The sequence below is a fragment of the Gossypium hirsutum genome, chromosome D11 (genome assembly GCF_007990345.1).
Source record: "Gossypium hirsutum isolate 1008001.06 chromosome D11, Gossypium_hirsutum_v2.1, whole genome shotgun sequence".
Lineage (NCBI taxonomy): Eukaryota > Viridiplantae > Streptophyta > Magnoliopsida > Malvales > Malvaceae > Gossypium > Gossypium hirsutum.
This window is the reverse complement of record NC_053447.1, coordinates 9,947,791-9,964,015: the sequence shown is the minus strand read 5'-3', so window position 1 is coordinate 9,964,015 and position 16,225 is coordinate 9,947,791. Positions and strand designations below refer to the sequence as shown.

General features: G+C 32.5%; 1 protein-coding gene across 1 annotated transcript; it reads right to left on the bottom strand.

The window, feature by feature from the left end:
* Positions 1 to 1,834: 1,834 nt before the first annotated feature.
* On the bottom strand, positions 1,835 to 10,826 carry LOC107912255 (pleiotropic drug resistance protein 3). The gene is made up of 24 exons (XM_016840339.2): positions 10,350 to 10,826; positions 9,861 to 9,984; positions 9,495 to 9,580; positions 9,295 to 9,379; positions 8,934 to 9,093; positions 8,776 to 8,852; positions 8,628 to 8,681; positions 8,424 to 8,514; positions 7,938 to 8,239; positions 7,581 to 7,862; positions 7,174 to 7,487; positions 6,934 to 7,094; positions 6,751 to 6,854; positions 6,505 to 6,658; positions 6,263 to 6,403; positions 6,065 to 6,135; positions 5,663 to 5,995; positions 5,024 to 5,314; positions 4,604 to 4,687; positions 4,264 to 4,397; positions 3,635 to 3,862; positions 2,791 to 2,962; positions 2,437 to 2,691; positions 1,835 to 2,245 (listed from the first exon to the last, which is right to left on the bottom strand). Exons 1-24 carry the CDS (start codon positions 10,751 to 10,753, stop codon positions 1,979 to 1,981), a joined length of 4,374 nt encoding a protein of 1,457 aa, XP_016695828.1. The 5' UTR covers positions 10,754 to 10,826; the 3' UTR covers positions 1,835 to 1,978.
* Positions 10,827 to 16,225: the final 5,399 nt, after the last annotated feature.

The following is a 16,225-nucleotide window of genomic DNA, read 5'->3' as shown; positions in this document are numbered from 1 at the left end:
AACACACACAAATTAATCAAGCCTTAGCAAGGATGCTAGATTTAATTAGTTTAAATTTTGCTATTAGTTTATGTATTATGGATAAGTTGTGGATTTAGTTTTTATATCTTAATTTGATCAAATTTAGTTTTTATACTTTTTGAACTTATCAATGTTAGTTCATGTACTTTTCAGTTTTTAAAATTTCAATCCTGACCCAAACAATAACAGTTAAATTCAGTTATTAAAATTTTTTGTTAATCTTGTATTATATGTAAAATTGTAGATTTAACCCATGTTCTCTAATTGGCTCATTCTTAGTCCATATACTTTTCAAATATTAAATTTTCAATCTTGACACGAATAACAACAATATTAACACACAAAAAATACCTTCAAACTTAAAAACCCGAACTCAAAAGCTAGTAAAAGTTGAAGCCTTGAAGGATAAACCGATAGAGAAGTTTTTATTTATTTTTTGAAGCTTAAATTATTTTTATATATTATTTTTAAAATTTTTAGATTTTAAAAAAAACTTATTTATTTTTTCATATGCTTTTTTTAATCAAAATCAATTTAATTTGTTAAAATTAAGATTAAGTTAACAAAACATATAAAGGTTGAAAGCCATTTGTTATTATATCAATTAATATCATGTAAAATAAATGAAAAAATTATTAATTATCCTTAATCGCTCACTCATTTTCGAACTAGACAGAGATTAAATTATTTTATTTTCTTTTATATAGATGGACCAGTTTACCCAAATTCAAAATTAAAAATAACTGGAGAGATCTTTCTAAAAAAATTACAATAAAAATTAACCGTTGTGTTGGCTGAACATGTATCAATAATTGCATTTACGGACTTACGTCACTCCACTCCGTCATCAAATAATCTTTAATATTATCAATGCCAAATGCACGGAAATGTCAGCTTCAAATTCTACCATAACGGCTAATCTTCTTCACATACAAATGCAGCAGAGCTAACTTGTGAAGAATTATCCACCAATTGCCATACCCATAATTCAATGGAAGATTAAAGCCCTTTCTTCTGTGAGCACTTTTTCACTTTTTTTTTACGTTACATTGCAATGATACAATCCATGTGTTAAGAAAACGAGTATGTTACTTCTTTCCCTTTTGGTGTAACTGAAATGGGCAATAATAGGTGAAAATTGAAAAGAAACCTAAATGAGAAAAATTGTGAGACTTTAGTCCAATATAAACTTGACTTCTATTATACGAATAGGATTATATTCAGAATCTCATCTAATTAGGATGATTTACATAATCCAGTATCTCATCCAATTAGGATGATTTACAATTTTCATACTGATGGCGCTTTCTCTCTATTTTTCCCCTCTCTTGATGAACTCACTTGTGATTGAGTTTTGATGCTCCTTTCTCTCTACCAAAAGCCTCTCCAAAGCCTCATATTTATAGTAGAACAACAGGATTCCAAAAAACATCATTCATAGTTTTTAGACAAATCCACCATAAATTGATGAACTTCGAAAAATGTAAATTGAGTTAATAACATACATGAATGTGGATAATTAATCTCCAAATATGTGATACACCTCTCTTGGAACAAAGTTCATCTCCCTAATTCCTAATTAAGGAGGGATGCACCCAACACCATGTCAACTGTTCCTTGAAATGACTATTACAATCCCCTGATGATTTTCTAAACGTGTTCCAGTTGCGTAAGTTTCTGTTTTCATGGTGCAAACTATCTTTCATCACTTAAAAAGTGATAATAATATAAAAGATATAATTAAAGCAGAATAGGATGACACTAACATGTACAAGTGCTCAATAGTAGAACCTTTCTTTGTTAGACTAACAGTTAATATAGAGAGAGGTTAGAATTGTATGTTAAGGGTTATGAAAACTGATTGCAGGAATGTATATTTACAAATAATTGTCAAATAAATTTATACTTTTTACTGAAGTTCGCCTGAGAGTTGGCTAGAAATTCAAGTAGAAGCATGTTATCTCCTTTGATAGTTTAGTTTAGCTATACCATATGCAAAAACAGATGCAAAGACAAGTGGAAAAGCAAGAAGTACAATGGCTATTATGGGTAAATCTTGATATTTATAGCCATACTGACTGTCCAAGAAGGAGTTGAGTGCTTTTTTCTCTCCAAATACTACAATTTCTTCCTTTATATCTCCATATTGTGAAGTGAGGAGACTTTTCAGGGACCACGAACTTGGGGAAATCCAGTATCCCCAAACCCACCATTTAGGAAATTTCTGCAAGGAAGTAGTAACAGATATGTGTTGCTTAATATGTCTATACAAATAAGTGGTACTATTGATGATTGCTATAATGCGAATAAAGCATCAATTCAGTTGGTGAAGTATTTAAGCATTTTATCGAGAATTGTAAAAATTGCGAATTGAAATTGGTTTTCTGTCAGCAATACAGGATAGAATTGGCTTACCGGTCCTGGCATGAGGTACCCCGAGAACAAGCTTAACAAAGTGTAAAAGAGGCTTGCATATATTGTAGCTACTTGGTAAGTTGGAGTCAAAGAAACCAACATCATGCCTAAATATTTGTAATAGAGCAGCGTACAAAATACGGTGTAGAAGTACCAAAATACTTTGTAAGCGGATCCATAGAAGTTTACAGCTGGATAAGTGATTGTCAGGAATAATACTGCTTCAAGAAAGATATAAGGAATCTCAATAATCACCTGCAAATATGAAGGAGCAAATTTATACCAAGACATGCGACCTTCAAAGGTGTCATAGTACTTGTAAATGCTTAGAAGGCATTCTATAAAAATTTTGACCTGTGCAACTGAATATGCCCATGAAGAGTACATTCTGGCAAACCTTTCACGGTAGACTATTGTACGCTGAGTAGATATGAATGGAAGAACAGATGAACAATTGCTTGTTCCAGTGAATATGATGAAAACATATGTTGATCCGATTATGTTGAAAAAATCCTGCTCATCATGTCTTCAGAAAGGGGAATAGGATGTCAGCATGTCACACAGTACTTATATAACCTAATATACTCCAAGCAATTATTTTTTGTGGTTTTTACTCCCAAGTTTTCAATAGATACAATTCTCTAGATTGAATTTAAAGTCTTTTCTCTTTCCACCAAGTAACTTCCATAACTATGTGCTAGGAATTTAATGCATTCTTGTGGAAAATGAATTGTCAGGGTATGCTAGTGAGTCATGACACAATCCCATTCCTTAAATTTTTGCTAATTTGCTGATTTTTATTTTGAATGTCCTGACTACCTTCTCTTGCTCTCGCCTCCTCTATCTTCTTTAAATTTTAGCACGAGGAGATAAGTTTTTATTACTAATATCATTTCCTTACCTCTTTAGCATTCTATTTATCTCCTTAACGGACGACAGTACACATATGACCATTTGAATGTAAACGTAGTTACGTTTGTTAGAATGCTTGAGAGTATTAGACTAACAAAATAATAAAATAAAATTTCATTAAATGGTTCCTTTAACTTTCAAAAAAAAAAAATTTGTTTTGGGGGGTGGGGGTGGAAGGGCTTGTGCCAATGATCGACTTAGTTAACTCTATGGCATATATCTTGCTAATAATAATAGTAGTAGTAGTAATAAAGAAGGGAGAAAAAACAGCTAGAAAGCAGCTTACAGGTTCTGTCCTTTCTGCCAGAGTAAGGCTCCATAAAACGAAGAAGATGAAATAGTAAAAGCCAAGCGTGCCAAGTTGTATTTGGGAGTTCTCCAATAGGACAAGTGTTGTTTCCAAAGGCATGCTTTTAATTGCTCCCATCCATTTTGCGGAAAGGGTGTAGAAAACTGTAGTTTCTCCGAACCCTGTGCTGGAAGGCTTTGGCTTTTAACTATTTCTTTGTTTCTCCTACAGAGAAGGAACATTATATACCTTGGTATGATAATTAAAAGTTAGGCATGCAAAACCTTATTTGATAAAAGCTTTGTTCAATTATTTTGTGGCGGGGGGAAGTGGTCTAAGAAAGCAAAGAGGGTGCATGCTTAAACACTTAAACTGAATGTGTAAGTTCTATGAAGAACTAAATGGGGATGGTTCAGTGATTTGTTGAAAATTAAAAAAATTGTTTGATTCAAATGTTGTTTAGTGTTTATGGCTCCTCGAACTAAAATCAAAAGAAAAACTGCAAAATACCCAAACGTACTTACCCTTTAAGTGCTGAAACCATGACAACCTTTTTTTTTTCTTTTGAAAAATATGAATCCATGAAAACTTAGTAGTTTTTTAACACATTTATGATAATGACTTACTTGTAGAGATGGGATTCTTTGTAGATAAGGGCAAAGTCTATTCCAAGTTGAGCCTCCACAGAAGTACTAGTGACTTCTAACATCCATGTTGCTGGGTTATGGTTTTCTTTAATTTTTGGTACTCCAGGTATACCCTGCCAGAAGGGTGTAAAAATGTTATCACGATCATTGGATGACTTAAAAAGAGAGTCACCATAGAAAGGCCATTTATTTTATTTAGGGTGCTATTCCTTTACTGTAATACCATTTTCAAGTCAAACATTCGGAGTAAGGTCCTAGCTAGAAAGGATGTAGACAAGTAAAGCAAAATAAACTTAGTGATATTGAGTTTTAGGATTACCTCAAAGTATTCGATAAGCCTACTAGAATGCTGACCCAGTTCTCCGGAATATACCATTTGTCCTCCTCTTTTCATCAAAATAAGCTGTAAGGATATGTACACGTTATGCAAAAAAAAAAAAAAAAGAAGAAGAAGCTTGGCACCTAATATCCAATTAACTTTTGGTGAGGATTTTTCCTTTAATACAAACCAAGGGATATTTGAGGTTATGATGAGGAGCTAAAGATTTAAGAATACATACTAGCTTCTATTTGCTCTTTGGTGTTTCATGTCTGCTGCTTGATTAAGTTACATCTAATTACATGTACATGTAATTTAAAACGTGGAAGAGAAAAAACCAGAATAGTTCTCTTGAAATGCTGTGTTTATATTTTATTACAAGAAACAATTACCATTTATGTGAGTCTGCCAGTTAATTACCTCATCAAATGCTTCGAATATGTCAATACTTGGCTGATGGATGGTGCATACAATTGTCCTCTTTGTGTAAACAATATTCTTCACAACTCGCATGACAATTGCAGCTGCTCTGGCATCTAAACCCGAAGTAGGCTCATCCATAAATATTATGGATGGATTAGAAACAAGTTCTACTGCTATGGTTAGCCGTTTACGCTGCTCTGGTGATATTCCACTTGCATGGGGGATGCCAACTAAAGCGTCTTTGATTTCATCCAACTCAATCATTTGAAGAACCTCTGCTACAAATTCCTATTGGATAGGTAAGTGAGTTAAACACTTTAGTCATGTTATTCATAATTATGATATAATCTTAGCCTGTATAAAAAGTCTTAGGGACAATTTAAGCCAATGTCACACCTATCTAGGTGATGGTTTGCTACTTATTTTTCAATTTTTTACACTTTCTTTTTTCTCTACATAAGGTATATACAGTTTTTCCAGTTCCACGCAAAAGTATAAGAGCACTGCTGCAACTGATCCTTTCTAGATATAGAGGTCATGTGGCAAGGATAGGTCTGAATTTTCGATCTTTGCCTAGCGACTGCAAGCTGTTTAATTGAGCATTGTAAACGTGAATAAGGTTTGAACATTTCTTACCAATCTTTGATGCTTATTAATCTCAGTTGGTAGACGCAACCAAGCTGAGTACATCACTGATTCCTCTACTGTAATCATTGGAGAATGGATGTCAGTTTGCTCACAGTAAGCTGATATTCTAGCATATGTTTCTTGGACTTTGGGGTACCCTCCAATTCTTATCTCTCCTTCAATATAACCGCCAGTTTTTCTTCCTGAAAGGACATCCATTAGTGTTGTTTTCCCAGCTCCACTAACACCCATCAAAGCTGTGAGAATTCCTGGTCTAAATGCACCGGTAATATCTTGAAGTAGCTGTAGTCTTTTTTGAGGACACACTTGCTCTCTCAGTTTCTGGGAATACATAGAAGACATTAAAAAATAATTTATTTATTTCTGAAAAATGTGGGCTTGAGTAGTTACCTTAGGAGTATCAACAAAGTATTGCACATCCTCGAACGATATCGATATGGGCTTAAAAGGTAAAACCATACCTGTAGTAAAAAGACGTGATTGTAGTATTTTGGCATGCCAATCTATATTATATGTTTACTTTATATGACCTCCAGTAAAAGCTCTATCATATAAAGTAGTACTACATGAACAACAAGAGCTTCTCACCCTTAACTTTTGTTTCAGCTGGAGCTTTTAGAGAGTCGGCATTAGGCAATTCTTTTTCCTCAGTTGTATCACTCAAATCCTCTTTTGCCTTTAGGTAAGAAAATCTTTCATGAGAAATAATAGCCCGAGAACTCCCTGGAGCTGCAACAACATATACAGGTTAGTACTTAAAGATTTTATTCACCTCAATTTTCCTTTTTCTATCATTATTTCTTGTACATGCTTGCGAAGGTTCAACTTACGCTTTAAAAGGCTCAAAGCGAAGGTGAATCCAATGTTAAAAATAATCCAAAATCCTATCAATGCTGCTACTGATATCCAGTAGTAGTAGCCACTGAAGTTTAACCCACGTTTTTCTAGAACTTGCTGTCCTAAGGTGGCACTTGAAGATGAAACCTGCAAGTGAACAATGGCCAGCAAACATGAGAGTCAGAGTAGATATGCTGATCTGCATTTGATCAACAAAATATAAAATGTTTTCCCTTCACCTGTTGCCACCTCGGTGCTAGAAATTCATTTACTGCGATACCTATTTCAGAACATGCAAGTGGTGAAAGCCAAAAGCCCCATTTGAGCCAAGAAGGTAGTAAAGCTGCAGGGAAGGTTTGGATCGTTAATATAATTTCTTTACATCTTTCTAATCTCCTCAGATAAGTAATGAATGGCCTTACGTTGTGGAATTATGAAGCCACTGAATAAAAATATCACCATTATTGTAAAAAGACCAAAATTTGCTGCAAAAGGTGGATCTCTAATAACTGAAGCAATGAAACGGAATAGTGATATTGCCATTTGATGAATAAGGAAAAGGAGGAAGAGCTGGCGGAAGAACCTGAAAATAATACTCAGCTTAGAAGATGATAACATTTGTTAGATATTTATCTATTATAATCTGAGTTAACATAATAAACCTTTCCGGTTCAGGACTGTAACCAATCACATAGTATGTTAGAGCTGTCCACAAAAAAGCATCTATAAATGAAAATGGAATCTTTAGAATAGCAGCTGGAATGGAATAAGCCCATGCTGGGTATAAGTAGCAATCTCTTTGCTTATAGAATACTGAAAGTCGGGAAACAGTTAATGCCAACTCAGCAACTCCGGTCGTCATAAGTCTTATGAGAGCATAAAACAGGGAACCCAGGTAATAGCTTGCATGGACAAGGTCAAGCTTCATCCGAGTGCGAATAAAGATGGTCATCGTTATCAGTGCAATAACTACAAGCTGCGTGTAGGAAGCATCCAAGGCTTGTTAGTGGGTAAGATGGGTTGCCAATGTTTGATATTATACATTTATGCTTATTATGATTGTTATTACCTGTAATGTTTTAGAGACATAAACAAATGAGTTTCTCTTAATGAGAAGCCACTCTCTTGCCATACATGTTTTGAGTAATTCCCATTTTCCCAATGAATATATGTTGAATGACAAGGCACTTTTATGACTCTCACATTTATGGAAAGGTGTGCACAGTTCTTCATTTAGCTTCTGGACTGTGTGAAACTTATTGAATGCAACTATGAAGTTGTCCACAGAAACAAAACTATAAGGTTGGTCTTTACGATACCAGTACTGTGCTTGGTCCTTTTCAGAAAGCACCTAAAATTAATTTATTTTAAAATACCAGTTAAAGGAAAATATCATAGACGTACAAAGTAGATTAAAGATACATACTTCTTGGAGGAAGTCAGCAACCCCTTTGCGTTCAGGGCACCTAAAACCGCAATGTTCAAAGAACTCTTGAACATAATTGCGTGGTCCCTGGTATACAATCTTTCCTTCTGCCATTAGAATAATATCGTCAAAGAGATCAAAAGTCTCTGGTGGTGGTTGAAGAAGCGATACTAGAATTGTTGCCTCTGTTATGTGGGTTAGTTGCTGTAGACAGGTAACTATTTGGAAGGTAGTGGAGCTGTCTAAGCCAGTTGATATTTCATCCATAAAGAGAGCTTTATTTGGACCAATTATCATTTCCCCTATCAAAAGAGAACATAGAAAATCTATTAGATTGACATGATGTTGTACTGTTCAAGGAGTTATGCTGATCAGGGTTTCAGCAAGGTCCCTTGCTATTTGCAAGGGCTTTATGCCTTATGGAACATTGATCTCGGTTCCCTTTAACTTTAAAACTTTAATTGGAAGGTGATAGATCTGCACAACCTGTTGTCAGCCTTCTCTTTTCACCACCTGAGATTCCTCTGTTCATTGCATCTCCCACTATAGTATCAGCACAAATGTCCAGTCCAAGAATCTGAAAGGAAATGAATGATTGTGGAACTGTTAAGAGAAGACTACGGATGTATAAAACTGTTAGAGAAGAAAACGAGTTTCATTTTATACATTCTTTTCTTTTGAGAGAATTACCTTCAATATATAGTCTGTCTGGAGAGTTCCTTTTAGTCCTTCAATAGAGATTGCCTGTTAACACAAATTATAGTCAGAGGTGGCTCCAAAGGCAATACTATCCAGCCCCTTCTAACTGCTGACATGATCACTGATACTTGCAAATTACCTTCATGTATGTGTCTATATCTGGTTCCGGGACAATGCCAGATTGCTTCTCCCTTCTACTAATTTCTTTTAACATATCTTTATTCATAGACAACATTTAAGATCAGTTTACCGTTGTGAAGGTTTGATTGTTAGTACAAGATGCAAAGTAATGTATACCTGCTCGGCCTCCAATGCCCTGGCAACGAGCTGAGAAGTCAAGTGTTTCTCTTACAGTCATTTCAGAAATGTGTAGGTCATATTGACTTATGTAAGCTGATGTATTCTGAGGCACAAACTCTGTGAACTTGTAACCATTGTAGGATATTTCCCCTGTGACCTGAAATAAAAGTATTCCTCAAGACTGATTGTTGTCCAATCCACAAACTTTTCATTATTTTTGGACTTATTAGATACTACATGTCATTTGGTTGTAGTTTTGGAATCAGTCATTAAAACTTTGTATTGTATTTCCAGTGTCAGTTTATGCAGATTATTCACATTGCTAATTCAAAAGGGATTTGATGGGAAAATAGAAAACCTTGAGAGATGGATTAAGCTTCCCTGAAAGCGCCCGTAACAAAGTGGTCTTTCCGCAGCCCGGAGGGCCAAGCAATAGAGTCATCCTGCATAAAAAAGTGAGTTTACGACAGCTTATCAATTACTTGTTTGGTATAGCTGTTGTCTAAAAAAGAAATAGCCTAAACTCATAGATCATTCACAGATGACATGAATATGAACCTTGAGGGCTTGATGATGCCACTGATATCTTTGAGAACTTTTATCTTGTACGATTGAGACTTGCATCTTCTAACTGTTGTTAAAGCCTGTTCAACATCTTAAATTTCTCCCATTAGAGTAATTGAATATATATATACACTTTCAGGAAGTGAAAAGAATATATATATATCCAAATTTTAGTGAAGAAGAGGACACTTCAGGAAGGTCAAGCCAATATGTTACTATTCTAAGTGTTAATAAAGGGAAGTGTTTCAGTCAGAAGAAGATGATTCCAGTCATTTAATTGCCTATTTTTAGATATTATATTTAGTAAGATATATTACAAGTAGCGGGACATATTGCAAAGATCTGGGGAATAAAACTTACAGAGAATACACTGGTGATGGTGTTCCAAAGTGTGGGAATGGGCTTTCCTTGAACTACTTCACAATCTGCTTCCACTGACAAATTCTGGAATCTCACCTCAATAGTTGGAAATTCCAGCCCCACTCTAAGCACAAATGTCCCTTTCAGTTGCAAGTCATGTATCTATAAAATAATTTAGCTTTTGATTGACTTTTTAGTTATTCTTAAATCAATTTCAAGTTGATGTTGGTAGACAAAGCATTGGTTAAAAGGTTTTGCTTCTTTCAGCATTTGATTAAATATATGTTTTACTTTTTAAGTTAAAAAATATTGATTTTTTATTTATTTGTAATTTTCTACTGATGCGAAACTCCTTTTGTCTTTTAGCAGTTATTGAAAGAAGGATGGAAGCGCAAGGCATCATCCCCTAGCTTTCTGTTGAATGCAGGTTTTCATACGTGAATAGTAACAACTGCTTCAAAACAAAAAGAAAGACATATGGATTCTTGCCTGTCTATTCTTTCTTTCAGTTTCTTTAACAGTCGGAGATTATCGTCCTCAATTTTGGTAATGAGTTTCTCGATGAAAACGCGGCGTTCCAATGCTCCAAGCTCTGTAACATCGATCACTTTCCTCTTCCTGTCAACTTTGATTTCCTCTTCTTCTTTGGTAGTTTCATTTAAAAGCTTGTGATCAAACAACGAGGTTCTTAAGCGCTTAAAACTGGGCAGTCTCTGAATTGCAGCCCACTGCAACTCCATCTCGTCGTCATTATTTTGTCTGAAGGAGGACACAGCGAGGTCCGAGGTAGTACTCCTGAAGCTTGAAGATAAGTGGCGAAAAGATGACCCGAGGTTTCTCCCTGTCTCAGCCAGCTCTTCCATCATGCCATGCTTCCCTAGTTCATGCCCCATCTTTCTTTTCCGCAGAAGAGACTTTTTTCAAGGAGCTGGATGCATCAGAAATAAGAACCGTATAGTTTGTGCATGCATTACTTCCATTGAGCCTAGTATATATTTTAGTTTGGAGAGAACTAGACTCCTTTCATTATTCATTATATTATTTACATGAACCATAAAAATTAATTTTTATTTTATATATAGAGCTTTCGATTGTAATATTAATTAATTATCAGGATTATTAATTATAATAGTATCAACTAGTCTAATAAATATAAAAATATTAGAGGCATTAAAAATAATTTTTAATCTTTTTAAAATATGTACTTTAATTATTTTATCAATTTAAAAATCATTAAAATTTTTTCTCCAAGCTATTAATTTGTTTCTTATCTTTTGGTCCAGGCTAGTTATCGCACAATTTTTTCCCCCTCACTAACTCTTTCTTCCTTTCTTCTTCTCATTTATTCCACATGCCTTTTTTTTTTCAGTTTGCAGATCTATTTTGTGAGTATCTTTATTGTCTTCACAAGTTAGGATGGATAGATGACGATGTTTGTCGTTTGCTAAAACTCCACCAGCTACCAGTAGTTTTTTTGGAAATTAGTGGGTGGCTCTTCATCAGTTTCTTAATTTGTTTCTGTTTTGAGAATATTTCAGAACAATAAATGATTTCACGAGTCGATTTGAACTCGTGTTGTCTTACGTTTTATATTTTTTTTGTTTTCCCATTATTTAATAAGTCTTTAGTTTTAGAAGTTTTTGTGTGTTCTTATAGCACGGTTTTTAGTCTTGCTTATGCATGTAATTTTAGTTTTACAAGTGATTTTAGGGATAGTTTTGTTGTCGTCCTCTATAGTTTGGTGAATGCGCGATTCTTTTGTCGATTTTTGCTCGCCGCTTTAGACCATCCGAGCCTGATTTTCTTATCGCGTTAAGTGCTTACAATCACTCCAGATATGTTATGCTTGAGTTGTGACAAAACCAATTGTCATCGTGTGAGAATGTTCTATTGATGCTGAAGCTAAAGCTTTTGCTGTGTTGATAGAATTTGTCCTTCCCCGTTTACAACGACTGTTTGTTATTTTTTTTCCCTAAATTATATGCTTCCATTTATTGAATGAATTAATGAATTTACTTTTAAAAAATCATTAAAAATTCAAAATTAGAGTTACTACTATATTAGTTTAGTTTAAAATCAATAAAATTTAATTATATTAATCTGTTTAAATTTAAGATTGAAACCCTTTCTATTTAAAATATTGAATATTTTATAAATTAAAACGTAAGTTGAAATAATTTCAAATTTTAAAAGTATAATTACGATATTATATTATGCTATACTTTTTTTATGTCTTCAAATATAAACGTTGTTTTAATTTTTGTTAATTAGCTTATGTATTTTTACAATTATAATTGTTAACCTAATTTAAACTTAATGTAAATGATTATGTTTTTAAAGGGTAAAATTTCCTATAATTTATATTAACATATTACGTAAAATTTTAAATTTATATATAAATTTTCCACATATGTCCATTCACTATCATTTTTTTTCATAAAGTATTAAATATCCAAAACTTACCTCTGACAAATTTTATTTTTTAAAAAGTAATTTTAAAGTTTAGAATTTAATAACTTAATTATAAGTTAACATACTATGTTCTAATTAAATGGTTTAAGGGTGTAAAAAGTCCTCAAATTTTTTCAAAAAAAATTAATTAAGTCTCTGTTCTTTTTCACTCAATTAGGTATTTGAACTGCTAAAATGCATCAAAAAGGTCCTTTGACCGTTAACTTTAACGGTTGGCCGTTAAAGCCAACCGCCCCTAATTTTTTTCAGTTAAAGTCACCACGTGCCACAACCACAGCGTGACATGTGACAAAAAACTGATACAAATAAAAAGCTATAAAAATTATTAATTTTTAATAAAAAATATAAGAAATATTTAATTTTATTAAAAATTAGAAAAAGATTATAAAAATCATAAAAAATTATAAAATATATAGAAATATATATAAAGTTTTATAAAGTCATAAGAAAATGATAAAAAAATTAAAACAAAAATAATTATTTAAATATTTTTTTAAAAAAAATTAGTTGCTTATGTTAAAAAGGTCCAAAAGTATAATGGTTTTAAATACATCATTTAAAATTAAAATATAAATAAGTAATGGAATAAAATTTCTCTAAAGTGAATTTCTTTATTTTAATATTTGGGATAATGGCAAGAAATATTCTTTTACTTTAATAAATTTGTCAATATGGTATCTGTAGTTTTAATTTGTCCAATTTGATACTTATACTTTTGTTTCGTCTAACCTTTTAATATGATATTTGGAGTCCATCTACTTGAAGCCTTGGTAACACAATGAAACACTCCAGTAAAACTAGAGTTACCAGGGTTAGGGTAAATCCTAAAGGAATAAGACTGTATAGAGTTTAAATCATTTAGGACTCTTGACCGCCGCCTTGACGTGTGTGCATCGAGGCTGAGAATCAACACTAAAACAAACAATCTAAGTGCGGTGTGCTGCAAGTATGACAAGTCCGTTGTAATATTTGTAGTGTTTCAATGGAACACCTACGTATTCTAAAGATCAAACCAAAGAGAGTTCTGAAACTAAGTGATTTCTAAAAAAATTAGCATGCAATCAAAGAGTCTAGCTAATTACTCACTAAGTTTTATATTACAACAAGTCATGGTCAAGATTAATTGAGCTAATTAACTATCTAATGCTAAAAAGGACTAAATTGTAAAAATTGACAAACTTACGAAATTAACAAATCAATGACAAACACTGGTTGGTTGATTTCCATGTGGCTAGTTAATCTTTGAATTAATGAACTAAATCATTTAAACTACTAAATTGTCTCAATTTTACCTCTTGATCTCGATTTTACCAAGTTAGAAAAATTAGTTATGTTTATCTCTCGACCTCACCCAACTAACCCGAGACTATCAAACTGGTGCCCAATAAGATTTCCTCTCGGTCTCACTTATCTTAATTTTACCTTAGGGGCAACCTAAGTTTTGAAGTCTATTCGATTTAGTCCAGTTTGTTACGATTTAGCCCCTGTACCAAAAATTAACTAGCCAACATTTTCATCAACCAACCACCTTAAATTTACTACTCATACTCATTTCCAAACAAGCAATCATCCAACATGCAAGTAACATATTCATCAAAGTGAAGCACAAGAAAAAGATGAGAAAAACTTTTACCTTTCTTGCAAGAGCTTAAAGTAAACAACAATGGCAACAATTGTGGTAAAGGAAAAAACACACAAGATAAGATTTTTACTAGATAAATTTAAAAAAAGTTGAGCTATATTAAGTCTATGGATTGAACTGAAAAGACAAAGAGTTGGAAGCATCAAATGCATAAAAAACACTAAGCTATAGTAACTTATAACTAACTAACTAACTAACTAACTAACTAACTAACTAACTAACTAACTAACTAAAGAAACCAAAAAAACACTAAACCCTAAAAAGCTAGAAGAAGATCACAACAAAAATTAAGCTAAAAAGATGCTCTAGCAATAAGAATGAAGGTACCTCATTTTTAATCCAACCAAAAGTGGCTTAAAATATCAGAATATAGACCTAAAAAATGTGACCAAAATGCCCCTGATCGTCTAATTTTGATTGGTGTTGAGGTTAGACAAGGACTATGTAACACCCCTTACCCGTATTCGACACCGGAATAGGGTACGAGGCATTACTAGAACTCATACACTTGTAAATGTATTGAACCGAGTTATAAAAATTCCATAAATTGTTAAACTTTCAAATTATTAACATACTTTTATAATTCTTCACAATATAAATAATGCAACATTTCCTACCAACCATAATCAAGCTTCCGATAATCATCTCACTGCATCTAATAATTGTACATATTACCAATAATAATTCAAATTCAATAATAAAACACATATCCATATAATATTCATCATAAAATAACATTCACTTTAGTTAAAATTATACAAAATATAGTTCCTACAAACTTACCAGGCTAATATGCAGAAATACCAAGAACAAGGGTATTTTGGTAATTTTCTATTTTTCTCGATTTTCTACCCGATCTTGATCTAAATTAATTTTTCATTTAATAAAACAACTCATTTCATGCAATTTGGTCATTTCTGACATTTTTCCAAAATTACCCCTAAAGTTGTACTTTTATTCAATTTAGTCCCCGAGCCCAAATCATGCAAATTAACCATTTATAATGCAAACCCATGCTAGCAGAATATCCATACATTTATTTTCCTCCTCCTCCTCCTCTCCATTCCACATCCTTAATTTATATAACATGCTTATAAGTATCATTATCTATGATTTCACTATTTACTTGTAAATTTATTCAAAGCTGTCCATCTGAGTCATTGTTACTAAATTATTTTTATCTTGAGATACAGAATTCCAAATTAGTATCTGCTAATTTTTTCTGAAACTAGACTCACATATCTTCTTGCCATAAAAATTTCAGAATTTTTGATGTAGCCAATAAGTACAGTTTATTCTTTAAAGTCATCCCTATTCTGCTGTCTGACAGTTTTGACCATTCTTCACTAAAAATCAATTATCTCCTCGTACGGGATTTGGATGATGTTTCTATTTGTTTCTATTGAAAATAGACTCATTAAGGATTTTAAAAATATAAACTAAGTCCATTAATTATTTTTCTTCAATTTTTTATGATTTTCCAAAGTCAGGAAAGGGGAACCCGAATTCATTCTGACATTGTCTCACAAAATTTATCATATCTCATGATTTACAACTCTATTTCTTACACCGTTTCTTCTATAAGAAACTAGACTCAATAATATTTAATTTAATATTTTATTCACCCTCTAATTCAGTTCCCACAATTTTTGGTGATTTTTCAAAGTTAAACTACTGCTGCTGTCCAAAACTGTTTTAGTGCAAAATGTTGATTACTAGATGTATAACTCCCTTATTCCCTTTCTCCATAATATTTCCCATTACTTTCACTTATTTCTCTTCACTAATATATCAAGAACATAAGACCTTATATAAGAAAACTCCACTATAGCATTAATTCCATGCTTTTTCAATAATATCAAACTTAAAAATATATTGAAATATTGATGTTCTTACCTTGTGCTATTGATTTCAATCTTTAACTTGATTTTCTCTCTCCTTCAGCCTTTATTTCATGAATCTAACTTGATATTCTAGCTCCCCATAGTCTCCATATCAATTTTCTCTCTTGGTGGTTATGGAAATTTGTTTGATTTCAAAGTGTAAATGGAGGATTTTTGGTTAGAGGACCAAATTGTAAAGAAAAGAAAGTTTCTTTCTTTCTTTTCTCTTCATACGTTGGAGTGCATGGGGGAAGATGATTCTTCATCTTTTCTTCCATATATATATACTAAATAAATTAATAATAAAATAATAAAATATCATTTAAAAATCTAATTAAAATATTAATAAATTAATATTTATTTATTTA

Excerpts from the sequence above, each read along its gene's own strand:
- LOC107912255 (XM_016840339.2), bottom strand. The coding sequence starts at position 10,753 with ATGGGGCATGAACTAGGGAAGCATGGCATGATGGAAGAGCTGGCTGAG. Across the intron at positions 7,095-7,173 it reads TACAGTCCTGAACCGGAAAG|GTTCTTCCGCCAGCTCTTCC; the intron begins GTTTATTATGTT and ends TATTATTTTCAG. Across the intron at positions 5,315-5,662 it reads TTAATAAGCATCAAAGATTG|GAATTTGTAGCAGAGGTTCT; the intron begins GTAAGAAATGTT and ends CCTATCCAATAG.